The sequence below is a fragment of the Cherax quadricarinatus genome, chromosome 83 (genome assembly GCF_038502225.1).
Source record: "Cherax quadricarinatus isolate ZL_2023a chromosome 83, ASM3850222v1, whole genome shotgun sequence".
Lineage (NCBI taxonomy): Eukaryota > Metazoa > Arthropoda > Malacostraca > Decapoda > Parastacidae > Cherax > Cherax quadricarinatus.
In genome coordinates this window covers 7,618,486-7,643,550 of record NC_091374.1, presented here as the reverse complement: position 1 = coordinate 7,643,550, position 25,065 = coordinate 7,618,486, and the positions used below count along the sequence as shown (strand labels likewise).

The 25,065-nt window shown below is 38.8% G+C and overlaps 1 protein-coding gene and 1 long non-coding RNA gene across 6 annotated transcripts in view; one reads left to right on the top strand and one right to left on the bottom strand.

Annotated features, from left to right (window-relative positions):
• Nucleotides 1-25,065, top strand: part of LOC128702206 (uncharacterized) — a gene marked incomplete in the record, with an annotated part of 302,046 nt that overhangs the window by 263,641 nt on the left and 13,340 nt on the right. Inside the window, 6 exon segments of the mRNA XM_070102790.1 lie at nt 1,902-2,003; nt 3,463-3,627; nt 14,032-14,142; nt 17,100-17,299; nt 19,356-19,571; nt 22,965-23,227. Of these exon segments, the coding sequence (XP_069958891.1) occupies nt 1,902-2,003; nt 3,463-3,627; nt 14,032-14,142; nt 17,100-17,299; nt 19,356-19,571; nt 22,965-23,227 (1,057 nt within the window).
• Nucleotides 2,070-25,065, bottom strand: part of LOC128702208 (uncharacterized) — a 126,715-nt gene continuing 103,719 nt past the window's right edge. For all 5 annotated transcript variants that reach the window (XR_011394334.1, XR_011394333.1, XR_011394332.1 and 2 more), the window contains 5 exons: nt 23,180-23,330; nt 18,932-19,036; nt 18,329-18,426; nt 15,789-15,890; nt 2,070-3,826 (listed from right to left, as the gene is read on the bottom strand). This is a non-coding gene — a long non-coding RNA (uncharacterized lncRNA). The remainder of the gene's footprint in view (nt 3,827-15,788; nt 15,891-18,328; nt 18,427-18,931; nt 19,037-23,179; nt 23,331-25,065) is intronic.

Below are 25,065 nucleotides of genomic sequence, written 5' to 3'. Positions count from 1 at the left end.
GGGCTGCTTGGAAGCGTACGGGACGAATGACTATTACCGAGCTAAATAACGATCACCGAGCCAAATGACAATCACCGAGCCAATATTTTGATGAAAAAACATTACTATTTCCGATTATTACGAAATCCGGGGTCCACTGTATATATATATATATAATCAGGTTTTATCTATCCAAGGAATGGAAAAGTAGTGTATATACAGACAGTATTGTTGTTCACTATGCGAGTCAGCATATGGGGGAGGAACTGATGATGCTACCTACAAGCCTAGGTTAATTCGTCCTAAGACAGTTAAGTCAGGTTAGGATGCTGGTTTGATTAGGTTAGGTTAAGTCGGAGTCGGTTAAGTTAGGTAATTTCTATTAGGTTGAAATATAACAAATTAAGTCAAAACACCTGTAAGTGGTAAAGACAATACAATGGAACCTCAGCTTATGAACTTAATCCATTCCGTGACCTTGTCTGCATCCTGATTTGTTTGTATGTTGAGTCAATTTTCCTCATTTAAATTAATTGAAAAGCCATTAATCCATTCCAGATTATTATTATAGATACAGTATATTATCATTACATTATTATTATATTATATATTATTATTATAATGGGGAAACTCTTGTGGGGGAAGGGGATGGAAGGCATTCAGGCTTAATTTAGGGAACTGGAATACAGATCCACTTCCCTAGATCAAGAGCCCCTCACCACATACTAATAATAATAATAATACAATATAATAATAATACAATATAATAATAATAATAATGAGAAACTTCAAAAGGCTGCCAGTAGTTGGCACCACCATCAGCAGTAGTCTATAAGTAGTATTAGGTTAAGGTTGCCTGAAATGCCTCAGCATGATAGTGGCTTTCTTTGCTCCAATCATATTATATGTCAACACGCATTGTAACCTTTGCAGAGAAATACATATTTTATTTATTTATTTAAGGAACCTCCCTTGAGGGGGAAGTACGCATCCTGAAATTTCATTTCGTATCCTGAAAAGTTCGCATGGTGGGGTGTTCGTAAGCTTAGGTTCCACTGTATTGTGAAGTCTTTATGAATGCAGTGTATAATAAACACTTCACTACATTGGCTGTTTACCACCAGGCCAAAACACTGACCATCACAAAAATACAGTACCGGGCTGAAATGTCCTGCATCCCATAGAAATGTTTCTTGCCATTCAACATTGATACAGTGTGTGTAGGGTGAGTGTACAATACATCCTCTAATGTAAATAGAGCACACACATTGTTAGACTTGAGTAATGCAGTGTCTCCCCCCTCCCCAGCTACCAGACTTTAACCTGTACTTTTTGTAATTTAGTGTCTGGTATTTAGCTGTAGATAAATGTGTTAGATAAACCAAACGTTATCTAATGTTAGGTTTACTTAATACTATTAGATTACGTTATGTATGCACCTGATTAGATTACGTTACATATGCACCTGCTCTCCATGCATTGCATGGAGAACAGGTGCATACACTAAGACATCATGCAATGGAAGTAACCAAAGTCCCAAGACTGAAAGATGTACGTACTAAAGTGTATGCACTTGTGTCCTTAAATACATATTGCTGGTATCATTATACAGTATCTTCTACCTGTACTGTAATGAGTTAGAAAATATACTTGCTATTTGGACGATGAGTTACTAAAGTGTCCCCCACAACCCCTTCCTATCCAACTGCATGCATTTGATTTGCCTGTGTGTTTTTCCTCACCCATCCTCACCATGTTTAACATTCTGCTCTTCACTGCAACAGTCCCCTGGGGAACTGTAATCACTGCCATTAGCATGGAATCATAGCATCCTGCATGAACATTGTCTCCTCACCCTATCCTTATTTTTGTTTTTCTTTTCTTTTATTTTGTCATTGTGTTGGCGTGTGCATGGCGGACAGGCCGAGCTTGGACCATTGGCGGGGAAACTGAAGCATCAGGGCATACACGTTCCCTCAGCCCTAGCACCTTCCTGCCCAACTTCTCCCCACCATCACCCAGAGGTAAGTACACACCACCTTAGTACTGGAAGGCAGTTCCCACAAATATTGGTAAAACAAACTACTCAGAACAGAGTAATCTTTTATTAAAACATTTCACCTAACAAGAGCTTTATCAAGTGGTAAAAGGTCTCCTCAAGTGAAGTATTAGACTAGTAAATGATTACTCTAAGTGCTTTGTATCACCCACACTACCTGACTCCCTGTTCTGTCTATTCCATCTGTAACCTGTTGCTTATTCATTCTTATCCCATGTCATGAGCATTCTTACCTGCCTCTGACTGTTATTATACCTGCTAGTAAGGTTCGGACTTTAAAAATCATTACTAAATTTGTTACAGCAGCATTGTGAAACTCTCCCTGCTCTATATGACTGTATAAGGTCAGAGCAAGAGCTATGTTTACCAAAAAATTTATAATGAGAATTTATTCTCATTTCACTTATACTCACAATTATGATTACAGTATAATCTTTGGGAAGCACTTACTAAACCAATAATGGTCATACAGCATCTGATGAATTAAGGTATTCAGGTTTAATCTGAGGAAGGGTTTGATATAATAAGATGAAATCTTCAATATTAACAAGTGCAGAGGTATGCAAACACGAATGTATTATCTAGTTTGTGCTCTAAGGAATAGGGGGAGGGGGTTAAGCTCTTAACTGTGTAATAATCTGATTGCAAGAGCAGATATTTAGCTCCTACTCCTGCTTCTTTTCTACTATAATTGACCAGTTTTGCTGATCTTAGGCCTCCAGGGCCCAATCATACCTATGCTTAAAACTGTGTGTATTGTGCATCAAAACAACCTCAGCTGTTTCATTCCACTTAAGACTAAAAGAAGTATTTTCTAACATCCCTGTGCCTCGTTTCCAACTTCATCTACTTCATTCCCTGGCTACCATTTATTCACTTTTCAAACAGCATCTAGCTATGCACTCTTTAATCTGAATATTTTCTATGTCATGATCATGTCTTCCTCGTTGCTGGTCCTGTTCCATTGTTAGATCAGGTTGGATCACGTCTCTCCTTATAGTCCATTTCCCTCAATTCTGGTACCATTTTGCAAGCCAATGGCTCTTCTCTAGTTTTTTTTTATATGCCAGATCAGTTGCAGATTGGCTTTGAATACTCCAAGGTGGGCCTATAATTTAAGTTGTGTATGTCTTAAATGAATCTTTCCTAAGATTCCTGAAAGCAGTTCTTAGTTATTTATGCATATGCTGCTCATACTGTATGGTTGATGACTTTTGGTGATATGCTTGGTTGAATGCTTACTTTCAAATATTTGTCCTTTTATGTTGTATGCATTGTTCCCTTTCCTGTGTAGTTGTGCTTCTGTTTCTAAATATAAGTAATCAAAGTGCGTGTTGTAGAAGAGCAAAAATAAATGCTACAATTTTTAACCATGACTCAGGTGTTTATAAATATATTGCAGTAAATTCTAATTTTCTCCACAGTTAAGGGTCGGCTGCCGCCACCAAGAGCATCTGGAGGAAGACCTATTGAAAATCCCCTTGATCGTGTGCACAGGGAGATAGCTATCTTAAAGAAGTTAAATCACCCCAATGTTGTCAAGCTAGTTGAGGTTCTCAATGACCCTGATGAAGACAATTTTTACATGGGTAATTACTTTTATAAAAACAAATGCTGTGTACAGTACAATATTTACTTTTGATAATGTACTCTTGTGATTTACACCTTATTTTATGCATTAAAGTCTGAAATTCTTAATTTATCTATGCCATAACATAGGCTTGTGTATGAGCTGATCCTTTACAGATTTTTTTACACACCAACCATCTCCCACCGAGGTAGGGTGACCTGAAAAAGAAGAAACACTTTCACCATCACTGTCTTACCAGAGGCATGTTGATACTACTGGTCAGATACCCCTCCAATCTGCATTATCCCCATTCTTCAAAGTGAAGGCATTGTACTTTTCCACTTCCATGACTCAAGTCTGGTTAACCAGTTGCCTGAATTCATTCATAAATATTACTTTGTGCTTACTCCAACAGCACATGTATTCATAAAAACCACTTATCTGCATTCCCTATCTAACATGCTCACACATACCTGTTAGATGTCCATGCCCCTCATATACAAAACCCCCTTCATCCCCCTTTCAACATTTCCTAGGATAACCCATACCCCACCTTCCTCCACTACAAATTTATACACCCTCCAATTCGTCCCATTTTGCTCCATTCTCTATATGTCCATACATGTCTGGATAATAGTTTTAGTATTGCCACACCTAACCTCCAAATTATGAATTCTCTACATAATATTCACACCACACATAGCCCTCAATCACATTTCCACTGCCTCCAGCCTCCTCCTCACTACAACATTCACAACCCATGCTTCACACCCATGTAAGAGTGCTGGGACTACTTAACTCTCATGCATTATTCTTTTTACCTCCATGGATAATGTTTTTTGATACCACATATGCCTCATCAATTCTGTGGTTCACCATACCTTTCCAAATATCTAAACACATTCACTTCTTTCATATTTCTGCCTTCCAATCTGATAAGAACATAAGAATGTAGGAACACTGCAGAAGGCCTACTGGCCCATACGAGGCAGGTCTTTATCAAAACGACATCTACCTAAAGCTACCCAAGAAATAACTCCCGTACCCCATGACACCAATCAAACCCAGCCCCTCCCACTCATATATTTGTCCAGTCTCTTCTTAAAGCTACCCAAGGTCCTAGCCTCTATCACTCCACTGGGAAGACTGTTCCACACATCTACAACTCTGTTAGAAAACCAGTACTTACCTATGTCCTTTCTAAATCTAAATTTATCCAACTTAAATCCATTATTCCTGGTTCTTACCTGGTTCGACACCCTCAGTACTTTATTAATGTCTCCCTTGTTTATGCCCGTCATCCACTTATACACTTCAATGATATCTCCCCTCATTCTACGCCTCTCCAGAGAGTGGAGGTTTAAGGCTTTAAGTCCATCTTCATACGGGAGGTTCCTTACACAGTAAATCATTTTAGTCATTCTTCTCTGTATGTTCTCTAATGAGTCTATGTCCATCCTGTAGTAAGGGGACCAAAACTGAGCAGCATAATCTAAATGAGGCCTCACTAGTGATGTATAGAGCTGTAAAATAACTTTTGGACTTCTGTTACTTATACTTCTTGAGATAAATCCAAGTAATCTGTTGGCCTTGTTGTGCACACTAAGGCACTGCTGTCTTGGCTTTAGATTTCTGCTTACCATGACTCCCAAGTCTTTTTCACATTCTGTATGACCAAGCTCTACTTCACCTAGATTATAGCTTCGAGGGTTATTTTCATTACCAAGGGCAAGTACCTTACACTTATCCACATTAAACTTCATCTGCCATTTTTCAGACCAAGACATTAATTTGTTCAAATCGTCCTGGAGTTCATTGATATCCTCCTCAGAGTGAATTATACGGCCTATCTTTGTATCATCAGCAAACTTACTCATGTCACTAGTAATCCCCTCATCAAGGTCATTAATGTAAATTATGAACAGGAGAGGGCCTAAAACTGATCCTTGTGGAATGCCACTAGTGACTAATCCCCACTCAGATTTCACTCCATTCATGTTAACTCTCTGCTTTCTATTGGTAAGCCATGCCTCAATCCATGCTAGAATTTACCTCCTATACCATGAGCTGCCACTTTTCTTAAAGAGTCTCTTGTGAGGTACTCTGTTGAAGGCTTTACTAAAATCCAAATAAACAATATCATATTCCTTATCACTGTCAACTGCCTCAAATGTTCTATTGAAGAACGTCAGTAAGTTTGTCAGGCAGGAACGACCTCTCGTGAATCCATGCTGAGATTCATTTATCAAGTTATGCTCTTCAAGGTGACTTCTGATAATGTCAGCTATAATTGATTCTAATAACTTGCCCACTATAGATGTCAGGCTTATTGGATGGTAATTTGAAGGAGTGGACTTATCCCCTGATTTGAATATAGGAACCACATTAGCCATCTTCCCCACCCTGGCACAACACTGGTAAGGATGGACGCATTGAATACACTCGTTAGTGGCTGACTAAGCTCCTTCTTGCATTCCTTAAGTACCCTTGAAAACATTCCTTAAGTACCCAGTCTTTATTACCTATTTTTTTTTTTACCCTCATCACCTTGCTCTTTCCTATGTTCACTTTTAATTTCTTTCTTTTACTTACCTTTCCAAATTCATCCACCCACCTTTGCAATTTCTCTTCAGAAACTTCCAAAAGCACCATGTCATCGGCAAAAAGCAACTAACGACTCCCACTTTGTATTAGATTCTTTATCTTTTAATCCCACAACTCTCCCCAACACCCTAGCATTTACTTTTTTACAATCCCATCTATAAATATGTTAAATAACCATGGTGACATGCATCCCTGTCATAAATAATCTCCCTCTCTCCTACATACCCTAACCTGAGCCTCACTATCCTCATAAAAACTTCTTAACTGCTTTCAGTAACCTACCACTTATTCCATTACCTGGATTACCTGGAGAGAGTTCCGGGGGTCAACGCCCCCGCGGCCCGGTCTGTGACCAGGCCTCCTGGTGGATCAGAGCCTGATCAACCAGGCTGTTGCTGCTGGCTGCACGCAAACCAACGTACGAGCCACAGCCCGGCTGATCAGGAACTGACTTTAGGTGCTTGTCCAGTGCCAGCTTGAAGACTGCCAGGGGTCTGTTGGTAATCCCCCTTATGTGTGCTGGGAGGCAGTTGAACAGTCTCGGGCCCCTGACACTTATTGTATGGTCTCTTAACGTGCTAGTGACACCCCTGCTTTTCATTGGGGGGATGGTGCATCGTCTGCCAAGTCTTTTGCCTTCGTAGTGAGTGATTTTCGTGTGCAAGTTTGGTACTAGTCCCTCTAGGATTTTCCAGGTGTATATAATCATGTATCTCTCCCTCCTGCATTCCAGGGAATACAGGTTTAGGAACCTCAAGCGCTCCCAGTAATTGAGGTGTTTTATCTCCGTTATGCGCGCCATGAAAGTTCTCTGTACATTTTCTAGGTCGGCAATTTCACCTGCCTTGAAAGGTGCTGTTAGTTTGCAGCAATATTCCAGCCTAGATAGAACAAGTGACCTGAAGAGTGTCATCATGGGCTTGGCCTCCCTAGTTTTGAAGGTTCTCATTATCCATCCTGTCATTTTTCTAGCAGATGCGATTGATACAATGTTATGGTCCTTGAAGGTGAGATCCTCCGACATGATCACTCCCAGGTCTTTAACGTTGGTGTTTCGTTCTATTTTGTGGCCAGAATTTGTTTTGTACTCTGATGAAGATTTAATTTCCTCATGTTTACCATACCTGAGTAATTGAAATTTCTCATCGTTGAACTTCATATTGTTTTCTGCAGCCCACTGAAAGATTTGGTTGATGTCCGCCTGGAGCCTTGCAGTGTCTGCAACGGAAGACACTGTCATGCAGATTCGGGTGTCATCTGCAAAGGAAGACACGGTGCTGTGGCTGACATCCTTGTCTATGTCGGATATGAGGATGAGGAACAAGATGGGAGCTAGTACTGTGCCTTGTGGAACAGAGCTTTTCACCGTAGCTGCCTCGGACTTTACTCTGTTGACGACTACTCTCTGTGTTCTGTTAGTGAGGAAATTATAGATCCATCGACCGACTTTTCCTGTTATTCCTTTAGCACGCATTTTGTGCGCTATTACGCCATGGTCACACTTGTCGAAGGCTTTTGCAGTCTGTATATATTACATCTGCATTCTTTTTGTCTTCTAGTGCATTTAGGACCTTGTCGTAGTGATCCAATAGTTGAGACAGACAGGAGCGACCTGTTCTAAACCCATGTTGCCCTGGGTTGTGTAACTGATGGGTTTCTAGATGGGCGGTGATCTTGCTTCTTAGGACCCTTTCAAAAAATTTTATGATATGTGATGTTAGTGCTATTGGTCTGTAGTTCTTTGCTGTTGCTTTACTGCCCCCTTTGTGGAGTGGGGCTATGTCTGTTGTTTTTAGTAACTGTGGGACGACCCCCGTGTCCATGCTCCCTCTCCATAGGATGGAAAAGGCTCGTGATAGGGGCTTCTTGCAGTTCTTGATGAACACAGAGTTCCATGAGTCTGGCCCTGGGGCAGAGAGCATGGGCATGTCATTTATCGCCTGTTCGAAGTCATTTGGCGTCAGGATAACATCGGATAGGCTTGTGTTAATCAAATTTTGTGGCTCTCTCATAAAAAATTCATTTTGATCTTCGACTCTCAGTCTGGTTAGCGGCTTGCTAAAAACTGAGTCATATTGGGACTTGAGTAGCTCACTCATTTCCTTGCTGTCATCTGTGTAGGACCCATCTTGTTTAAGTAGGGGCCCAATACTGGACGTTGTTCTCGATTTTGATTTGGCATAGGAGAAGAAATACTTTGGGTTTCTTTTGATTTCATTTATGGCTTTTAGTTCTTCCCGCGATTCCTGACTCCTAAAGGATTCTTTTAGCTTAAGTTCGATGCTTGCTATTTCTCTGACCAGTGTCTCCCTACGCATTTCAGATATATTGACCTCTTTTAGCCGCTCTGTTATTCTTTTCCGTCGCCTGTAAAGGGAGCGCCTGTCTCTTTCTATTTTACATCTACTCCTCCTTTTTCTTAGAGGAATAAGCCTTGTGCATACATCGAGTGCCACCGAGTTAATCTGTTCTAGGCATAGGTTGGGGTCTGTGTTGCTTAGTATATCTTCCCAGCTTATATCGGTTAGGACTTGGTTTACTTGGTCCCACTTTATGTTTTTGTTATTGAAGTTGAATTTGGTGAATGCTCCCTCATGACTAGTCTCATTATGTCGGTCTGGGGCTCCACGCATACATGTCTGAACCTCAATTATGTTGTGATCTGAGTACAGTGGACCCCCGGATAACGATATTTTTTCATTCCAGAAGTATGTTCAGGTGCCAGTACTGACCGAATTTGTTCCCATAAGGAATATTGTGAAGTAGATTAGTCCATTTCAGACCCCCAAACATACACGTACAAACGCACTTACATAAATACACTTACATAATTGGTCGCATTGGGAGGTGATCGTTAAGCGGGGGTCCACTGTATATTGTTTTTGATATGGTGACATTTCTTATCAGATCATCATTGTTAGTGAAGATGAGGTCTAGTGTATTCTCCAGTCTAGTAGGCTCTATTATTTGCTGGTTTAAATTGAATTTTGTGCAGAGATTTAAAAGCTCGTGTGTGTGTGAGTTTTCATCAGAGCTGCCTCCTGGTGTTATTACTGCAACAATATTATTTGCTATATTCCTCCATTTTAGGTGCCTTAAGTTGAAATCCCCCAGGAGCAAGATGTTGGGTGCAGGAGCTGGAAGATTTTCCAGACAGTGGTCAATTTTTAACAGCTGTTCCTGGAATTGCTGAGATGTTGCATCTGGAGGCTTGTAGACTACCACAATGACTAGGTTTTGGTTCTCGACCTTTACTGCTAAAACTTCCACTACATCATTTGAGGCATTTAGCAGTTCTGTGCAAACAAGTGACTCTGCAATGTACAGGCCAACCCCCCCTTTTGCCTGTTCACTCTGTCACATCTGTATAGGTTGTAACCTGGGATCCATATTTCGTTGTCCAAGTGATCCTATATGTGGGTCTCAGTGAAAGCCACGAACATTGCCTTTGCCTCTGCAAGCAGTCCACGGATGAAAGGTATTTTGTTGTTTGTTGCTGGCTTTAGACCCTGTATATTTGCAAAGAAGAATGTTATCGGACTGGTGGTATTGTTGGTACTGGGGGGGGATTTTTTTTCCGGCATTAGTATCTGTATCTGTTGGTTTGGAGTGGAGGCCATCGACTGTGGTTCCACTCCAGGAATGACTGGATTTGGTGTACGATTTCTGCCATTTCCTGCCAGTTTTTTTTCCTTCCTGGCACTAAAAAACCTCTCCCTCTTGAGTGGCTGTGGCTACCCAGGTTTTCCCATGGCCTGGATGTTTTGTATCTTTTTGTCCCCTTTAGATGGTATGCCTGGCAATTTAAGTTATAGCAGTCTTTCCTGTACTGAAGAGGTACACAGTTCAGGGTGAAAAAGCTTACAGGAAGGGAGTTTGCATTTTCCTGTTGTCATATGGGCATGGCATTTTCTAGGGTGGTCATAGTTGCACGTCCCATCTGTTTTTCCAGATTTCCCATGCCAGCAGATACCAAGTGCATAGTATGTGCACAGGCTTGGTTTCCGTTTGCCTTGGGTTTCTGTGACTGTATTCCCTGTTGGTGCATGTTTCCCTGTCTTACTTCTATCCTCCCTAGCACTTACATCTGCAACATTGCTCTCCTATCCACTTTATCAAATGTCTTTTCTAAATCTATAAAGGCAACAAAAATTCCTTACCCTTATCTGAATCTTGTTCACTAATATACTTCAATGTAAACTCTTGGTCTACACACTCCCTACTATTCCTAAAACCTCCTTGTTCATCTGTGAGTCTGCTGTCCAGCTTACCCTTAACTTTTTCAACAATAACTCAACCACACATTTGACCTGCTATACTCAACAGGCTTATTCCTCTATGATGCTTACACTCTATTTTGTCCCCTTTCCTTTATGCAAAAGCACTGTGCATGCTTTTTGCCAGTCCCTAGGTATCTTTCCCCGTTCATACATTTATTATTATAATCATGGGAGAGCGCTAAACCCGTAGGATTATACAGCGTATGTGGGGGTGGATGAAAGGTATTCAGGTTCAATTCAGGGAACTGGAGCACGGATCCAATTCCCTTGATCACGAGCTCATCACCAGCATCAAGGAACCTCCCTTGAGGGGTTATACATTTATTGAAGAAAAGTACCAACCACTCCAAAACTATATCGCCACCTGCTTTTAACATTTCCATCTTGATCCCATCAATCCTGTCTGCTTAACCTCCTTTCAATTTACCCATTGCCTCATGCACCTACCCCTCACTCGCATCTGGCTCCTTACCCCTAGAAGTTATACCTCCCTGGCCAATGCATGAAATCACTGCCTCCCTCTCTTTAATATTTAACAGCTCAAAATATTCCTCAATTATCCCAATATTTCCATCGCCCCCATCTAAAACTCCTCTGTTGTTTTTAACTATTAAATCCATTCATTTGCTAGGCTTTCTCAATCTTATTAATTTCATTCCTTTATACAGTATGTGATCTTATACAGATTCTGTACAAAATAGTTACAAAAAAGTGCTAAACCTCTATTGGTCATATAATATTGCAAGACAAAGGAAAGCTAACACAAGGAAAGCAGAAGCATGGAGATGAGCACAGAAAGGATGAAGTAATAACTGGTGCAGTTAGTCAGTTTCAGTTACATGGAAATCTTGATTAAAAGTGTGGGTTTCCAAGGGAAGTGCAACCAGAAGGCATCAAGACATTGAAGATGGAAATAAAGCCTACATTTTCTTTGATAAACTGGACAAGCAGATGTTGGACTGTCAACATAACTGAAAAAAAAGAGTGCACAGTATGTATTATTTTGATATGAGACCTGTATAGTATTTCCAGTATGCAGTTTTGAGAGTAACATTATCCACACCCAACAGTGATGAAGGGAGGCTGGCCAGAACTCTGGCAGTGGTCGAAGACCCTGGAACAGCAAGATAAACTAATTGGAAAAGGGAAACCCTTTGAAAATTTGGAAAATCCAGAGCTGAGGAATGTGCCAAGGACTCTTTCAAGGCCATTCTCTTGACCACCAGAATGTCCAGGGACCCAGTAAAATTGTCTAGACCACCAGAATGTCAAGGGACCCAGTAAAAGAGTGTCTGCTGAAGATGTGACACAGCCACAGATGAACACAAAAGTGTACAGGATGCTGGAAGAATCAAAACTCTGGACCACTTGTAATGCACCCAAATTAGGTGAACACACTAGCAATGCAGAAGACAACAGCAAGAAGTGCATATAACTAAAGGACACCTGATGGACATTTCTAGGGGTCAATGCCCCTGTGGCCCAGTCCCAGACCAACATAAGAACCACAGCCCAGCTGATCAAGTACTGATTTGAGGAACTTGTCCAGTTTCCTTTTGAAGACCACCAGAGGTTTGTTGATAATTACTTGTATGCATGCATAGAGGGAGGGAATTGAAGAGTTGAGACCTCTAATACCTGTAAAGTTTTTTCTTGGTATACTTGTCGCACCCCTGTTTTTTAGTGGAGATACTGTATTTTGCATCATCTGTCAAGTCTCTCTTTGGCATATGGAGTGATTTCAGTGTTCAGGTTTGGAATCGGTTCCTCCAGGATTTTCCAGATGTAAATTATTAAGAACCTTTCTTGTCTACATTCCAAGGAATACAGTTGAAGGAATATACTTCAAGTATACTGTAAAAACAGTGTCCCCAACAACTGCCCTTGAATCATAGCATGAGGAAAAACAGTTACATCGCACTTCACTGGTGGCATTGGCACTATCAACGTACATAGCAGTAGCATCTTCAGTGTGAAAGATAATGCTCAAGGAAGAGGGGAAGGGCAAGAGTTCACAGCAGAGTTGAGAGCCTTTGAAAATTGAAGGGCAAAAGGGCAGAATCAGATCACTGGAACTTTCCATAGTGAGAGGGAAAAAGTAGGAGGTAGGGAAACTACAGGAGATACACATACAACAGAAAAGCTCTCCTTTCCCCAACAAACAGTCCCTGATGTTGAATAACATCAAGATCAGAAAAAGTTCCTGTAGATATTGAGGAATACATTTCGTCACTTCAGTCCAGTATAGATATAATAAAGTTTAAATGAAGACAAGAAAAAATTATTTTCATATAGTTATTTTCATATAGTCGGACTTGAGTCCTGGAAATGGGAAGTACAATGCCTGCACTTTAAAGGAGGGGTTTGGGATATTGGCAGTTTGGAGGGATATGTTGTGTATCTCTATACGTATATGCTTCTAAACTGTTATATTCTGAGCACCTCTGCAAAAGCAGTGATAATGTGTGAGTGTGGTGAAAGTGTTGAATGATGATGAAAGTATTTTCTTTTTGGGGATTTTCTTTCTTTTTTTTTTGGGTCACCCTGCCTCGGTGGGAGACGACCGACTTGTTGAAAAAAAAAAAAAAATCACCTACTGACTTCCCAAGAAAAATGTGGCAGATTTTTTAGGAAATTCAGTGTGCTAAGAATGAATTTATAAGACTGAATTTTAGGAGTGTATGTTAAGAGTTGCACAATATGCATACTACAAGGTGGAGGCCCCAAAAAATTAACAGGCAGTTCAGCATAGGAAAATGAAGCAGTGAGAACGTGGAATAAGGAATGACAAGGCATCACATTGAAGAGTGTTTTGTATACAGAAAACTTGTGTCATACGAGATATCCTACCTAAAGTATTATCACAGTTAATTGCATATTACTGAATGTTTAGGCCAGTATAACCAATGGCAAAATAATCCCCACATAGTGTCAACCAAATTCCTTGAAGTAGCACCTGCACCAAACCTAGGAAGGAGTAGGGGTTCTCCTAGCAAAGGTTGTAGGGAAGGGGTAACCTAAGGAGGAGTAGGGGTTCTCCCAGCAAAGGTTGTAGGGAAGGGGTAACCTAGGAATTAGTAGGGGTTCTCCCAGCAAAGGTTGTAGGGAAGAGGTGACCTAGGAAGGAGTAAGGGTTCTCCCAGCAAAGGTTGTAGGGAAGAGGTAAAGAAGTTTCGAGTGCTAGAGGCTTGAAAATCCAACAGATTTGTGTGAGTGGGTTAGATCATACAAATGAGCTTTTATAATTATATGCTGTAGGCATGTTAGCCAAGTAATATTTATGAAGAGATTCAGGGAAACTGGTTAGCTGGACTTAGAATCCTGGAGGTGGGAAGGGCAGTGCTTGCACTCTGAAAGGGATGGGGATGATGTAGTCATTGGGTAAACTGATTGTGATATCAGCACTCTTCTGGAAAGACAGCAGTTGAATGACAGTGAAATGTTTTCTTTTCTGGATCACCCTGCCTTTGCAGGAGGTGGCTGCCGAGTTAAAAAGCATACATATGACATGCACACTGTATATACATATTTTGTTACAGTATTTGAGCTGCTAGAAAAGGGAGAGGTGATGGAAATCCCAACAGATTCACCACTAAGTGAAGACCAAGCCTGGAGCTATTTTAGAGATGTGGTCCTTGGCTTAGAATACTGTAAGTATGACATTCAGTTATTTGTAATACTAAGGCTAAAAACTTTGAGGGTTATAAAAAGTAAAGACATGGTTAAAGAGATTGTTATATCCAGGTTATAAAGTAACCTGATAATTCAATATCCAACTGATTTTTGAGGATATTTTAGGCTCCTAGTGGAGGATATATTACTATTATATTTAGAGAAAATGCTAAATTTACAAGGGTTATACAGTGCTGGGGGATAATGGAAATGTAATCTGTAACAAATATTTAAGTGTATACAGTACCTTAAGGTCATTTTTATATTTATTTATATTCATTACTTTCATGGGGAAATGCTACACCCAATACCAGATACACTGGGATTTGGTAATCAGGCTTGATCTGAGGAAGGGGAGGGTAACCCCAATAACTTGGATTGAGGGCCCTTAACAAGGTATGTAATGGTAAGAGATACCTTCCTGATGGCAAGGGGAGACACGCATATCTGATTGGACATCTGTACCTTGCAAAGATGTCAAATCAAAACCTTCCATATAATTTACACCCAGGAGCTCAGCTCATTCAGATAAGCTGTAAGCAATAAATTTGGGCCTAGATATGAGAGAACGGTTCTATGTGATAAGTGTGCACCATATAAAAAATCCTGCACCATGCAGTGCAGGAAAAAAAACTGCGACTTTTGTTTTTGTTTAAAACAGCAGTTTTGCGGTGTATTTTTGTATGGTTTTTATGGTTGTATTCTTGGTTGCTTCATCTCATTTGATAAAAGATATGTTACAGAAATAGAGATGAGTTTGATTGGCTTTAGGAATGAAAATAGCTTGAAACTGAGCCCAAAGTAGCAGAAATGTTCGATTTTTGCTGATGTTCAAGAGTTAACAAATCATGTCATGCCTCCAATACAAGTCAGCTGGTGGGTCTGATATATGTTCATGAATGTGATATTATTTATACAATTATTATAACATTACATAACAGTAAATCATCTGTTTTGTGATTAAAAATTATGTGAATAAAAAATCAAAATGGAATTCACGTGTAAAGCCTGGGAACATAACCAATGAACAGAGGAAATGTTATTTTATTGCCAGGAATGCTTGCATTGTTTATTTTGGACCCTGTTTTGAAATAGGAATATTTTGAAATTTATGTGAAATTGGCCAAATTACCAGTTTCTGATTATTATTGGGTAGTTGAAATAGTTGATTGGGCAGTTTCTTGTGTTGAGTTGATAAACTGGAAGACATACTAGTGGAATAGCTAAGAATATGGCCAACTGGAACAGTGCAATTGGCTTAAAAATAGGACTTAAATTGGGCAAAATCACTGATGTGTAAATATCAACGACACAAAATTCGTGAAAGCGCAATTTTGCCAATTTTCCATCAAATTTTGTACTTTTTGTTTTATTACCTTTGGAAAAAAGATTCTCTGCCATTTCACAAGAAAAATAACGAAACATTTTTTTGAAAATTCTTGGACAGTGTGGACAAGTTTCAGATTGGGGGTCTGGACAGTGAAAGGGTTAAGACACATCCAAAGGCCTCCACAAATGAATTTCAGATCACTGTTCCAAAATAATGCCGCCAAGTAAAAAAAAAAAAAAGTGGGTGAAACGTACCCAGAAGAGACTTTACTGCATTAAGCATCATCTTCCTTACCAGGTTTATCTGTTTTTGATGATCAGGCCCATTTAGTGGGCAAAACATTGTTGAAGAATTGCTGGTGTGTCTTCCCTTACTAGCATCCAGGGACCTCCTTACCTGGAAGGGACACAAATTTTTAGTTTTGCAATATTAAGCCTACAAACTTTAAATTTTATGTACCCCTCATCTCATTCTTTGCATTTTTTTTAATTTGATTACTTAAAAAACAAAAAAGCACAAATTCTGAATGACAAGTAATTATCTCGTATATGGCAGGTTTTATTTATAGTTATTGTCCCTCTGTATAATATGCTATAAAATGTGGAGTGCCTGTCATTGAAATCTGATTAGAATGAGGTTTGATAATATACTCTGATATGATAAAGAGTTCAATGAGCAGTTTACTAGAATATATGCTTTGGTGGATAAATTTTTGAAGGGTAGACTTAGGGACACATTGAATACCAGGTATGTATTTAGTAAAGTGACTGTTGTGTGTGTATATATTTATGGGCCACTTGAATAAGGTCAAGGTGAAGTGCATGGGAATATGGTTTAGGTGATTAAAAAAAGTGAAAGTGAATGAATTATAGAAGTGGACAGTTTATAAGAAGTATGCATAACTGTTGGGAGAAAGGTGGGCTAGTGAGAGAAAGTGATGGGGAGGCAGCTGAGAAAGTGCATTTGGATTAAAAGTTGAGCTGAAGTATAGAGGTTTCTGGTTTTACAAGTGTACAGTAAGTGAAACAGGGAAGACACATACATACATAACTGCTGAAATAAAACGGATGATAAAGAAGGTAGTCAGCATATGAAAGGTTTTTAACAATATAAAAAAAGAGGAATGATAAAAGGAAGGCAGAATACTTTATATGGAGATAAAACAGTGATAAGGGATGCAAAAGAACAAATGAGAAAATGGATGAGTTGTTGCCTTTCACAAATTTTACTGAAGAGCAGAATTGGAAGAAAGATCAATAGACAAAAAACCTTGAGGAGTAAATGGGCTTGGCAATTAAAAGATGTAAGTGATGAGAAGTTCATAGAGAAATAGGTGAAATTTTGAGGAATTGGTAAATGTGAATGATGAAAGGGACCTGTTTATTTCCTGTATGAGGCAGGGAGGAATAGGCTGTCTCAGGAGGAGCAAAGAGCCAAAGGTGCTTTAGCCCCTTTTCATTCTACCCAATGCCTCATGCAGTCCCCACATCCACTTCAGGCTCCTCCTCCTCACGCTTGTGAAATATCTCTTTTTACCTTGTTTATGTTATTTTGCAAATTCTTGTTATTAATTAATAAACTTCATTTAATCTATTAATTGAGCAGTGCATCATCAGAAGATTATCCATCGTGATATCAAGCCATCAAATTTACTCCTTGGAGACAATGGTCATATTCAGATAGCTGACTTTGGTGTTTGTAATGAATTTGATGGGAAAGATGCCTTTCTCACTAATACAGCAGGGACACCTGCCTTTATGGCACCAGAAGCTCTCTCAACTTCACGCCACAAATATTCTGGGAAGGTGAGTTAATTTCTTTTGAAAAACTATTTTTTTAATAGTTAACAGACTCAAAGAAAACATTTGCCATCACTCATTTTCTAGTTGCATTTCCAAAGAGTACAGACATTGTACTCTAATGTTACCTTGCTAACCTCAACCTTCCCACCTTACTTCCAGAGTGTAGTCTCCAAAATTCAAGACCAGTCAGTTGCTGTCTTTGAATCTCTATAAATATTACTTGTATAATCCACAAGCATGTTCAGTTTCCACAGAATACTGTCATCACACCAGTCTAACATGCTTGCATATGCCTGCTAAATGTCCAAGTCTCTGACTCTTAACACCGTTCCTCCAGCACTCACTCACTTCCTACCCTTTACTTTATGCTTATCAATTTTCTAAGAGAGTAAGCCTCAAACCATACCCCCGGCCAGGATTGAACCCGCGGTCATAGTCTCAAAACTCCAGCCCGTCGCGTTAGTCAGAGTAAGCCTCACATAGTAACAAGGCTTGAATTGCCTCTGGCCCCTATCCTCCCAAGAAATTCTGTTTCCCGTTTCATGTATGAAATCACCACCCTTTCACCATTGACATTTACTTTTGAAAATACAGTAAAACTCCCGTATCCGTGGATTCGGTTTCTGCAGTTTCAGCTATCCAGAGTTAACCATGGCTCAAAAATAACCCTTAATTCTGTTTAATAATGGCCCCAAAGCACAAAACTAGTGATGCTGACAGTTGTTCAAAGCTAAAAGAAGCCATGAAATGCTTCCCATCAGTGAGAGAGTGCTAATTCTCGACTTCTGTGCATAATTTATCAATTAAACTGTATCATAGGCATGTATGTAAATGAAAAATGATATATAGTATTGGGTTTGCTACTATCCATGGTTTCAGGCATCCACATTAGGTCTTGGAACATATCCCCCACACAGACGGGAGGACTACTGTATTCTCTCTAAGTTCAAAATACCTCTGTGTCCCCATGTACTGTAAATTTATTTGCTTCCCCAAACTTGCCTTATTAATCATTCTACAAAATTTTCTTACCTTGACAAATTTTTCACACTTGCTTGCTGTCAGTCTCGCATCACTCTTAATTTCTATCTTCTCTCCAGATACAGTTTGAAAAGTGTTGAATGTAGACGCTGAAATATAGGTGGAGATTTCATGAAAGAGGCATTGCACAGTGGAATATGCTAGGAAGAAATAAAAATTAGGCAGCAAATAGGATGAAAATGAGAAAAGTAGCAGGGATAGATGGGCTTAAAACTGACGAGCTGGAAGCAGACCAGGATGGTTTCGGCTGTTATTAACCCGTAAATGGTCCGAACGTATATATACGTTTTTTCAACATTTGAAAGTATGTAAAAAAAGTAGATCTTCTTTTTGTTTTTCTACATTTGAAAATGTGTAAAAAAACTTTGATCTACTTTTTTTTTTTTTTGTTATATTTGAAAATATGTAAAAAAAACTTAGATCTACTTTTGTAGCACTACACATGTGAATGTAGATCTGCTTGGACCGTTTACGGGTTAAAATGTGAAAGGAAAAGTAGTGTGCTCAACTCTCTTACTGAGTGTCCATGGTTCAATCCCTGGTATGGGATCAAACCATGGACACGTGCTTGTTCACGTAACAGTAAGTAGGTACCTGGGTGTTAGCAGATTGATGTGGGTCGTATCCTGGGGGATGGCAGTATACCTCAGAAAGGGCTGGGGCTTTAAAATAAACCGAGGTAGGATAACAGCTCTTAGCCTGTAAAATTGATTTATGTTAAAAAAAAAAAAGTGGGGGGGAGGGAGAGAGAATGTAATGTACCAGGCAAAATGTATGGTAAAATTGTTTTTGAATGATAGGAGATAAAATATGACCACAGAGGAACAAAGGGGTTCTAGGAATGAATGTGTGGATAAGTGTTTTCCCTAAATAAAATGCTCATCCAAGAGCTGGTTGTTGCATTTATGAAATTAATTAAAAAACAAGAAGGCATACAATAAGGTAGATAACTAAATTATGGCTGTATTGCATAATCCCTTGTGAATATGGCTTACTACTTTATTTTTTTATATTTCAGGCAGCAGATATATGGGCAATGGGTGTAACTTTGTATGCCTTCGTTTATGGCAAATTACCATTCCACGACGAAAATATTGTTGTGCTCTACGACAAGATCAGAAGTTCACCTCTCTCATTCCCACCTGTGCCATTTGTCTCTGATGATCTGAAGGACCTAATTTCATTAATGTTGGAAAAGTTTCCAGCAAAAAGAATAACACTTCCTGATATTAAGGTATGTCAATACATTAATGTTATCTATCACTGCCATTAAGCAGGATTTTTCAAAATACACTTGGAAATAAAAGGCAAAATTTACACTGCTTTACCATTACATTGTTCTTAGTCTTCAGTCACACAAGACAAAGTAATTAAAAACATTTCAATGCACTGGTTATGAAAATACATATATGTCTACATTTATAAAACAATTTGTGTGCTATATACATAAATAAAATCTTTATTATCCATGAATTACAATGATGACCTACATGAGTAAGTCCCTAGTTATGCATTTTGGGTAAATTAGGATTAATGCTAACATCAGTGTAATACTAATTTAAAGCTAGCTTAAGCAACATAACATTGAAAAGGTTAGTTGCCGGAGGATAAATTTACGACAACAGTTACTCAGAGTAACAAAACCTGGTCTTCATTTTATAACAACAGTGTTACGATGAAGGAACAGTAACAAATCATTATTGAGAGTCAGTGTAGGGGTAGGCATGGCTGGCACATCTGGCCCTAGAGGTGCATGAGTGTGAATGCTGCTTGGAGTTGGACAGTCAAGAGGCAATTGGTAAATTTGACATGAATAATCTGTGTTCACAAATCACATCAAATTAAGATGGCATTTTTTTCTTTAAGATGTTAGTAAATATGGATTATGTTGTCATGTATCAGAATACATATATATAAAAAAAAATCAGGTAAAACTCCAGGTGTTGATATAATATAGCAGAAATGAAGAAGGGAATGGAAAGCTAATGGTAATATAGTTATTAGTTGGATTTATATGACTGAGAATTCACTGAAAAACAAAGATAAAAACTGGATTAGTGTATAAAACAAATTCCAACTACACAATAGAGCAAAAAATGTGAAGAACCTAGGAGTGATAATGTCAGAGAAACTCAGTTTTAACACTTTGACTGCTTCAGCCAGTGTTTTTGACGTATTTATACTTCAAAATTCTAGTGGCTTCAAATCAAGCAAGAGAAAGCTGGTAGGCCCACATGTGAGAGAATAGGTCTGTGTGGTCAGTGTGCACAATATAAAAAAAATCCTGCAGCACGCAGTGCATAATGAGAAAAAAAAAATGACCATATTTTTGGATTAAAACACTGACATTGAGGTGTATTTTCATAAAGTATTTACGGTTGTAGTCTTGTTTTCTTGGTCTCATTTGATAGAATGGAAGTCATTTTACAGAAATAGAGATGATTTTGATTAGTTTCACGACGAAAAGGACCTTGAAATTGAGCTCAAAGTTCGAGCTCAAATGTTTGAGTTTTGTCGATGTTCAAGAGTAAACAATAAGTGTCAAATTAGTCATTCTAATATGCAGTCATGAATGAGTTGATATTATTTATACAATTATTACAATAATGTGGTAGTCTGCATAACAGTAAATCTTCTATTTTTTGTGTGAATAAAAATTCAAAATAGAAAGCAAGAGTAATATAAGAGGGGTCTGGAGGCATGACTGATGAACAGAGAAAATGTTATTTTAGTGCCAGAAATATTTGTTGCCAATTTCTGACCACTTTATTGGCTAGTTGAAATCGGTAAATGGGTGGTTTCTTGTACTCAATTGATAGAACAAATGGAGTTCTAAAGAAATAGCTACAAGTTTGGTCGACTGGAACAATGGAATTGGCCGAAAATAGGGCTCATAGTGGGTGAAATCGCTGATGCGTAAATATTGCCAAGATCGCTAACTTCACGAGAGCGTAATTCCGTAAGTTTTCCATCAAATTTTGTACTTTTGGTGTCATTAACATCAGGAAAAGATTCTCTATCATTTCGTAAGAGAGACGCTAGAATTTTGGGGTCACGACAGTCAAAGGGTTAAAAATCACAACAGTGTCTCTACCACATCTAGGAAAATGATAGGGTGGATAATGAAAACCTTCAAAACTCAAAACTAGGGATGCCAACCCAATAACAGTTCTTTTCAAATTGCTTGTTCTCTCTAGGCTGGAGTACTGCTGTACACTAATGGCCCTTTTCAAGGCAGGCAAAATTGCAGACCTGGAGAATATACAGAGAACTTTCACTGCAAGTATACATACAGTACAGCACCTAAATTACTGGGGATGGTTTAAGTCACTTGACCTGTACTCCTTGGAACACAGGCAAGAAAGATATGAAAACCTACACTTAGAAACTAGTCCCAAATCTGCACATCACAAATCTGGGACTAGTCCCAAATCTGCACATGGAAATTACTCCTTACAAAAGCAAAAGACTTGGCAGGTGGTGCAACATCCCCCCCACTGAAAAGTAGGGGGTGCCACAAGTATACTAAGAGACAACACAATAAATGTCACGTGCCCAAGACTGTTCAACTGCCTCCCAGCATGCATAAGGGGGATTACCAATAGACCCCTAACTGTCTTCAAGAGGGAACTGGATAGGCGCCTAGTCGGTACCTGACCAGTCGGGCTCTGGTTTATACATCAGTTTGTGTGCAGCCAGCAGTAACAGCCTGGTTGATCAGGCCATGATGCACTGCGAGGTCTGGTCATGTACTGGACCATGGGGGCATTGACCCCCAGAACCACTATGTATACAGAAGCAGTGTTCTTGTATAGGGGCAAGGTGGAAGGCGTGAATAGAGGAATTGCTTGGAGGTTAGTGTATATCAGGGAATGTGTATAGAATAGTTATAATTGAAAAATGAGGAAGTTGACAGACTGTAGGACAGAAGAGCAATTTAGAAACTGAAGTATATATAAATCAATACTGTCCTGGTATTTTATGCATAAATCATAACCAAAATTTTACAGGTGCTGTGGTACTTACAGATACAAGAAATTGGTAATGTAGATTGGAATACCTTTTTCATGTCTGATTTTTTTCATAATAGATTTACCAATAATTGTGAATGTTAAAGCTAACCTGACATTGAATTTTGTGTCTAGTTAATTATCAATTTTGTCTGTGTCTATCACTGTCTGTCTTCATTTTTAAGCTGGTGTTACTGATAGTTATCTTGAAGGTTTCAGATTATTTTGGTTCAAATTTACTTACAATAATAAAATGTTTAAGTGCATTTATGGAACTTGCATTGTTTACAACATCTTTGGCATTTATAGATTTTTCTTTTACTTTGCATGGTTCCCACAACCAAGGATTTTCTCATATGTAAATTGTTACTACCATATGGTATATAAGGAATCACAAGATTTAAGTGTTGATGAAATAGACTTTTGAAAAATATTTCACATGCTACTTCAAGTAACATTTTAAATATCTTTGAAAGGTTATACATATAGCCACCTACTTGAGGATGATCTCTCACAAAGATTATGTCAAAGACAGATAGTTTGATGTAATAAAATATTCAAGAGCATTTAATCTTAAGTGGCCAAACATTACTTATGAAATTCTTATTTAAATGCAGGAGCACCCATGGGTGACAGCAGGCAATCAGTACCCTTTACCATCGGAAGAAGAAAACTGTATACTGATTGAGGTTACAGAGGAAGAAGTGCAGAGTTGTGTGCGCTCTATCCCCAAATTAGAAACACTTATCCTTATTAAATGTATGCTCAAGAAACACAGCTTCCAGCATCCATTCAAGATGAACGTGTTCATCAAAGAGCAGTTTGCACGTACTGGACGATCTCACTCGGCGCCTGGTTCGTATGAATTCTACTTGGACAGGTATGGGTTTTGGTGGTGGTGGTAATCGGCGGCTCTAGTTTCTCTTACTCCACTCTGCGCCCTGCACTGCACGCCTGTTGCTCCTTGTGGTGTAGTATAAACCCTGCAATGTTACAACACTGTACACTTTTATATCATTTGAAGGCTATTATCCATAAAGCACTTGCCTAGATACAAAATGAAATTTCATTTCTCGTGAATTGTGAAATTTCTGTACAAGACATCTGAATAGAACAATTGATACATCAGTTTAAGTAAAAAAAAAAAAAATGAGAAGATATAAAATCAATCACAAGTGTCAGGTAAATAATGCAAAAAGCCTCATTTCTGGATGAATTGTCACCAAACAGATATGAGCCCACCACATGTGCATGAACTTACATTACAAAATAATTGCCATTAACCCACAATTTGTAGAGGAAGTATATAATGTTTTGATCCCTTCTCAACCACCATCAAGCACAATAATATTAATACATTTGATACAAAAAATGGAGAAAATACATTCTGAAATTCAGTACATAAATGTAATAATTTTTATTTCCTGACCAAATAAATATAGATGCTTTACACATGCATTAAATGGTATTTCCAAATTTTCAATGTACAGATTGACAAAAATGAAATTTGGGCTCAAAAAGATATAATTTAAAAATCTACATTACACCATCAAGGGAGTTAGTTTCTTAATGCTGGTGAGGAGCTTTTGGTATAAGAAAATGAACCTATCTTCTCCATCCTTGGATCAAACCTGATTGCCTTCTATTATCCAAGGTGCTGTATAGCCTCCACAAATTTACCTGTTCCCACTAAATATAATTTAGCAAATCCATATGAAGAAAACATTCATTATTTTGTGTATTTTCAGTTTTGCATGCATAAAGAGCTCATATATTTTTGGTAGAGATTGGCAAAGACCTGTAGATTTTTTTACTTATGCTTAAGAATTAATAAACATTTTTCCCATAGTTATTTACCATAGTTTGTATATACAGTATATTTATTTTGTGCATGCATAAAGAGCTCACATTTTTTGGTAGATGGGTAAAAAACTAGATTTATTATTTACATTGTGTTAATACATAGGTGGTTGGCAGGTGGGGAAAGACAGGAGGGTGACTGGTAATGCGAGTGGGTGGGTTGCATGGTAACCTAGGAAGTTGGCATCAGACTAGTAACTGTGTCCTGGACAAGTTCAGTGGGGCGAGGTGAAAAACCACACACATACACACTTTTCCCCCAAACTCGTCACTAGCATCACACATTACATACTTTCTCTCTCACTCATTTAATTTTTTTTTTTTTTCAACAAGTCGGCCGTCTCCCACCGAGGCAGGGTGACCCAAAAAAGAAAGAAAATCCCCAAAAATAAAATACTTTCATCATCATTCAACACTTTCACCACACTCACACATTATCACTGTTTTTGCAGAGGTGCTCAGAATACAACAGTTTAGAAGCATATATGTATAAAGATACACAACATATCCCTCCAAACTGCCAATATCCCAAACCCCTCCTTTAAAGTGCAGGCATTGTACTTCCCATTTCCAGGACTCAAGTCCGACTATATGAAAATAACCGGTTTCCCTGAATCCCTTCACTAAATATTACCCTGCTCACACTCCAACAGATCGTCAGGTCCCAAATATCATTTGTCTCCATTCACTCTATCGAACACGCTCATGCATGCCTGCTGGAAATCCAAGCCCCTCACCCACAAAACCTCCCTTACCCCTTCCTTCCAACCTTTTCGAGGACTACCCCTACCCCGCCTTCCTTCCCCTACAGATTTATACGCTCTCCATGCCATTCTACTTTGATGCATTCTCTCTAAA